The 6,848-nt window shown below is 39.7% G+C and overlaps 1 protein-coding gene across 1 annotated transcript; it reads right to left on the bottom strand.

The window, feature by feature from the left end:
• LOC109830866 lies at positions 447 to 2,519 on the bottom strand. The gene is made up of 4 exons (XM_020398227.1): positions 2,457 to 2,519; positions 2,116 to 2,331; positions 1,845 to 2,013; positions 447 to 885 (listed from the first exon to the last, which is right to left on the bottom strand). The coding sequence occupies exons 1-4, from the start codon at positions 2,517 to 2,519 to the stop codon at positions 740 to 742; spliced, it is 594 nt and encodes a 197-aa protein (XP_020253816.1). The 3' UTR covers positions 447 to 739.

Here is a 6,848-nt window from a genome sequence, read left to right as displayed (position 1 = left end):
TTCCACATAGAATTTTAAATTTTAAAATCCCATATGGGACCCGATGCACTATAACAAATGAGAGAGGGTGTGTGGTTAGAGTTGTGGTTGAGGGTGTACCCCTATCATTTTCCCACATTAAACTTTACCTCACATCATCCTACCGACCCATGCCTTGTGATGTGTTTGCCGTGTTTGGATGGACGAAAAGAAGAAAAGAGAAATTTAAATTTTATCTTTGTTTACAAGTTTTATCAGGATGGTAGAACAGAAAAATGAGGGAAATTTTTACACTAAAATTTTACACCCCAAATTAGAAGGTAAACAAGGGAAAAGAAAATTTGACAATTTCACTTCCCTTCCTTTCCTTTCCCAGCGAGCTCCCAAACACATACAATAGGGAGAGCAGAAGCAAAAGCAGTGCGCTCAACAAGAAAGGCAAAAAGGCAAAACCCAATTGATAAGCATTTCAAAGAAAAGCCCTTTCATTTATTCAATTTATATCAATTTATCAGTACACAGCAAGTCCCACAAAGCGTAGCCCCAAAGTAAGGTAAGGTAAGACAAGATCAGTTCAGGACAAGACACGGAGAAGGAACTGGATAACAAAAAGACAAGAAGGAAACTCCTCTGGTCGCTTCTTTTGCCCCCATGTTGGTGTTATCTTCTTCTTCTTCCTTGGACTGCCGCTTAAATTTTCTCTATTTAAAATGCAACCCTACCTCTATTTATTATTCTAGACGTATAGATGGCGAAGAATTTAGTAGGTCCATTCTTGTGGAAGAGCAAGCTCCGTTGGGGGTTGGACTTGAATTAATGGCTTCATTAGTTGCGTTTGTTGCTTTTTAGCTGTCATCTTGCTGCTCACTGGTTGCTTCTGCTGCTCCTCAACAAGGGTCATCTTTGCTATACAGAACATTAAAATAAAATAGGATTATTGAAATTAGGCCTCTCTTAATATTTGAAGAAAATATGGGTTAATTAGATATTAGTCCCTCGAATCTTCAATTACCTACGAGTCCCTCAAATCTCAATAATTGCTCACTGCCTTTGGAATCCTAAGAAATCTTGCAATTTAGTCCCTTAATCACTAAAATGCTGCTTAGTTATGATTTCTCTCTTAGAACCCATATTCTTAAGAAAAGGGTTATTAAACATTTTTATACTCTTGACGGTGTAAAAGAGAACCCATGTTCTTAAGAAAAGGGTTATTTAACATTTTTATACTCAAAAGCTTACTTACACCTCTATGATTTAATACCTTAAAAGTTTTTTGACATTTCAATATCCTAATTTTTACACATTTTTTAGCTTTAATACCTTAAAAGTTTTTTTCCTAACAATTTCGTTAGGATGAAGTTTATACTACTTTTACTTCGATACTCCAAACTTTCAGGTATCAAAGTTAAAAAAAAAACGTAAATTTTAATTTGATAACTTTAGTACCTGAAAAAATATGTAAGCTCTGGGGTATCAAAAGAGTAATTAAAAAAAGAGGTTATCAATGTTGAAAAAGGAGTAAACTTTGAGCATCCAAGTGTTAAGAATACTATGGGGTATCCAAAGTTCAAAAAGATATAAACTTGAGCGCCAAATTGCGAACGATCCTTAAAAAAACATTAGCTGAGAGTATTTTGTTCATTTGAGAGACCAACTTGCAGTAACACTAGAATTTTAAAGACTAACGAGCTATTTCATAGATTCGAGGGACTAACATGGAGTTAGTGAAGATTTGAGGGACTAATATCCAAATAACCTGAAATACATACATGAGATTATTTACAGTTGCATTGACATAAAACATTAAAATTTTCCTTATATTGCCCAAACCCGAACATAATAAATAATGCGTGGTTACCACTTACCAGGTTTCCTTCTGAGTTCATTGTTGCTCACCCGCGGCAAAAACACACCGGTACCCGCACAACTTGGACCCGACCCGTTAACCCGATAAGGAAAAAACTGGGCCGAACCCACACTCTGCCGCAACGCCCCGCGTCTCACTAACAGATCTTGATCAAACACATCAACCACCTAAACAGACAAAATCCAAAACCCAAAGGTTACATTTCTTTGAGAACTCGAAACTTTGAACGATAGCCATGTATAGACAAACAAAGAGGGAAAAATCCAAACCTGGGGCTCAATAAGCCGAACGGGCTTATTCCAAGCGTTGCCTAGTAAATACGTATTGGTAACAACTATTGGGGCCCGATACTCTTCATACCCGAACCCGGAACGACTTGAAAACTGTCTGTTACCAGGTACGCGCTTGTTGGGTTTCCGGTACGGGTCCAGAAACCCGAGAGCGGCAAGATGACGGGCTACTGTCTCAACGTCGGGCCGTAGAAACTAGCAGCAGAGAGACACCGCTAAGATGGGGAGCGGTGAGTGCTCCTGATATAGACTACGAAGTGCAGTGGTATAATTGGTATTTCGTCGTGATGATTGCACGCAAAAAGAAAGCGGCGTTACACCACTCTGCTGCTCTGTTCATCAATAGCTGAAATAGAAACCGGACTGCTATTTGTCACGAACATGAGGTACCGTAAAAGGCCGCTCGAGTGTAGCCACGTGTTCGTTGTGCGATAATTTTCAGATTTTTCGGCGTTTGTTGTTTGTTAAACCTAGACTGGATCAGAGGTGTTGGAAATGGAAGAGAGGGGACTGTGTCGTCTGACGTGGACTTCTGTCACGTGACATTGTGGGGCCGAGGCCTACGCCTCGATGCTCCGGCGGTCGTGGCTTTTCGCGGGTAGATAAAATGACGAGATGCCCTTCATTTCCTAAGCGGTGTGGTAGGGGGTGCTTCTGTAAATTGCCCTTCGTGATGATAAAAATCTCTGGATGGGTCCGCATAATTTGTTTTCGGATGTTTTTTGAAATTTTAGAAAGAGTGGTGTTAGGGGCAAACCACACACTACAACTCCAACCATACTCTCCCCTCTCATTGCTACAGTAAATCGGGCCCCACATGGGATTTTAAATTTTTTATAATCTCATGTGAGGCCCGGTTTACTGTAGCAATAAGAGGGGGGAGTGTGGTTGGGGTTATGGTGGGTGGTGTGCCTCTAACATTATTTTTTTGGAAACTATAAGCCGCGTTAATGAGAGAGGAATTCTTGTATTAAAATTTTCAATGTCTTTAATGATACTATGGCTCGCAGTAAAAGCTATAAATGTCAATAAATCTTACTCCTAGAATCAGTTGGAACATAAATGAAAGTTCTGATTTAATTTGACTTTAGGAAATGTTGACAGGAATGCGTTTGTCACTCCATAAATTCATGTTGCACTATTCTCGTTTTCCTTATTGCACTCACAAAATCGTAAAATGTCTAGATTACTTGTATATTTCTTTATAGTTCGTCTAATAATTTGATTTGTTTCTTATAAAACAAAATATAGCTGTATCTGTGAATTTAAAAAGTTACATAGTGAATATTTTTGTTCGTCGAACAATTATTTTTTCATTGTATATGTTGCTATACAGTAAATTTTTCACAAATTACTCTTCCAATTAAGGGGAATAAATAAGATATACTGAGTCTCTAATAAATTTACTAATGGTCAAAATCGTCTTCCTACTCTGTAACCTGCACACTGAAGAACTCGTTAGACGGCGCCAGAATGATCCCCGGACTGGGGGTTTCGATACGTTAGATGCGTAAGTTAGTAACTCTTCAAAGACAGAAACAAACAATAAATACATGCTACCATTGAATTGATCGCAATAGGGTGGTTTATGTTTGGAACACTATCCTTTACTTCCAAAATAATTAAGGGGGGAGCATAGATGTAAGACGTGTGCATGGGAATGTTTTTCCTCGGCTAACAGTTTTATGTCAAAGGGAAATACCTTGCAACAAATGAAGCTTGGTCTTTAGGATTAAGCCTTTTCCCTGAGCTCTCTTATACAGAGTATTTAGTTAATCTCATCTATTCATGTGTTTATCGCGTGCATGTTCATTGATGCTGATGTGGCATATAAAATATTTTTATGGTATAACAGTATATTTTCTGAACTCTTTCAATTTGCTTCCAGATGTGATAATCTATTCTAAACAGTGCAAATTGTAATACTAAAAAAATAGTTCAACCTGTTAAAAATATGTCCTTATTTATCGAACAACTTAGTACCTTCTGTGGAGAACTACTCAAGAAAGGAAGCAGGAAAACTAGATTTTATGTCATAAGTCGACTCATGCACAGGCATAAGTCGACTTATGGTAAGTCAACTTATGCCTGTGCATGAGTCGACTTTCGTTTTGCCCTCCAGTTGCCAGTTTCATCTCGGTCAAGTCGACTTATCAGGACCGATAAGTCGACTTACAATCTGTTCAGCAATTGTCGTTTTTGGCTCTGTCAAGTCGACTTATCAGGGTGCATAAGTCGATTTACGGGTGTTTTCAGGCTGATCGAGTTAGGATTCTTGTTTGCATTTTGTTTGGGTTTGATATAAATGGGAATATGTTGATTATTAGGGTTAAGCAATAACGTTTTGGAGCAGCTTTTGAGAGAGAATAGTGCATCAATTGTGGGAGGATTTATGAGAGATCTAGAGAGCTTTGTTCTAGGGTTTATTGATGAGTTTTGTAACCCTATTTGTATTCTCTTGATTTCTAATAGTAAGAACTCCCCCCTCCTTGCCCCGTGGACGTAGACAACTTGCCGAACCACGTAAAATTCGTTGTCTTGCTGTGATTGTGGTTTGTGCTTATGTTTGGTTGTGATCTTCTTCGTTCTTGTTTGTGCACTATTTGGCTTTCGAGCACCCGCTGCGTACAACAAGTGGTATCAGAGCTTCAGGTTTAGATTAGGGTTTGTTCGAAGGATTCGTTGAAGGATTCCTATTTGAAGAGTTAGATCTACAACATGGGTAAAGGAAGCACATCATGTTCGTCTTTTACGAAGGCGATACAGAATCTGAGCATCAATAATACGAAGATTGATGTTCTGAAGTTCGATGGCAAGATTAATTTTGGATTATGGAGGTGCCAGGTGATAGATGCATTGGATGCCAGAATTTGGAGAAGACTCTTGAGTTACAAGAGAAACCTAAAGACATGGAAGATAATGTTTGGAAGAAGATAAATAGTAGTGCTTGTGGAGCTATTCGGTTATGCTTGACGTCTGATCTTATTTATGATGTGATGAACGAGACGTCGGTGAAGAGCTTGTGGGAAACGTACAATGAAAAGTATCTTACTAAGAGCATTGAGAATCGGCTTCACTTGAAGAAGAGGTTTTACCACTTCAAGATGAAGAGGAGAGTTTCCATTAAGGAGCATGTATACAACTTCACGAAGCTACTTTTAGATATGACCAATGTTGACATCTTGGTTGAGGATGAAGACAAGGCGATGCTACTTTTGTGTTCGTTGTCGGAGGATAATTATGGTATTTTCGTTCTCACTATGATCAATGGAAGAACTATTGTTAGCTATAAGGAGGTGACCTCAGCGTTGATAAATTATGAGTTGAGGAAGAGTGATTGCGAACCCTCCAAGAAGCCATCAGGAGATGCATTAGCAGTTCGAGGCCATAGTCCAAACGGTCGCCAAGTCAACTACTCAAAATCGAAGAATAGATGTGGCTATAAGAGTGTTGGTAGGAATCAATATCGCTTTTATAAAGAAGAGGGATATTGGAAGATCAACTGCCCAAAGTTGAAGGACAATGCTGGGAAGAATAAGGGGAAAGTTGTACAAGCTTCAAAAATGAAAGTTGCAAAAGCTGTTGGTGAGCATTCAGATTCAGATTCTTCAGGTTATTCGTGCCCTGCACTATCGTCGATTTGCTATGCCGACTCTACGAAGTGGATGCTGGATTCGGGGGCTACATATCACATTTGTCCTAGGAGGGATTGGTTCTCCAGCTTTGAGGAGCTGGAAAGAGGGGATGTCGTGCTTATGGGAAATGATCACGTATGCCCTATCGGTGGTATTGGTTCAGTTCGGATCAAGATGCATGACGCAGTGGTTAGGGAGTTGAAAGAAGTGAGGTTCGTACCGCACTTGATGAAGAACATCATTTCTCTTGGTACTTTGAAGGCAGCTGGTTATCGGGTGACCTTAGAGGATGCTACCGTGAAGGTCATAAAGGGTTCTATGGTGGTGATGCGAGGAGTCAGGAAAAACTTCATATACTACTTGAAGGGTAAGACAGTTACATGGGGTCTGACAGCTTCTATCACTACAGAGGATGACACTATCACTTTATGACACATGAGATTAGGACATACATGTGATAAGTCCCTGCAGTCATTAGCGAAACATGGACTATTGAAAGGTGCTAAGACCTGCAAGATGGAGTTGTGTGAGCATTGTGTACTTGGAAAAAAGACTAGAGTAAAGTTCGGCACCGCTATTCACAACACCCAAGGTGTATTAGATTACGTTCACACAGATGTTTGGGGCCCTTCCAAGAACACATCAATTGGTGGGACCAACTATTTTGCTACTTTCATTGATGACTATTTCAGGAGGAATTGAGTATACCCTATGAAGCATAAACATGAGGTCCTAGATATTTTTGTAGAGTGGAAGAAGAAAGTGGAGCTACAGAAAGGTAGAAAGGTGAAGACTCTACGTTCAGATAACGGTGAAGAGTATAAGAGTGATCCGTTTTTGTAGTTTTGTCGGGATCACGGTATTAGGCGACACTTCACTGTTCGAGAGACACTGTAACAGAACGGGGTGGCTGAGAGATTAAACCGTATCTTGCTGGAGAAGGTGCAATGTATGATGACGCAGAGTGGATTACCTAGATCCTTTTGGGCCGAGGTATTGGTTTATGCTAGCTATCTCGTTAATAGGTTGTCGTGCACTGCGATACATGAGAAGACTCCTTTAGAGCGTTGGTTTGGT

This window comes from Asparagus officinalis, chromosome 2 (genome assembly GCF_001876935.1).
Source record: "Asparagus officinalis chromosome 2, Aspof.V1, whole genome shotgun sequence".
Lineage (NCBI taxonomy): Eukaryota > Viridiplantae > Streptophyta > Magnoliopsida > Asparagales > Asparagaceae > Asparagus > Asparagus officinalis.
This window is presented reverse-complemented; position numbering and strand designations above follow the sequence as displayed.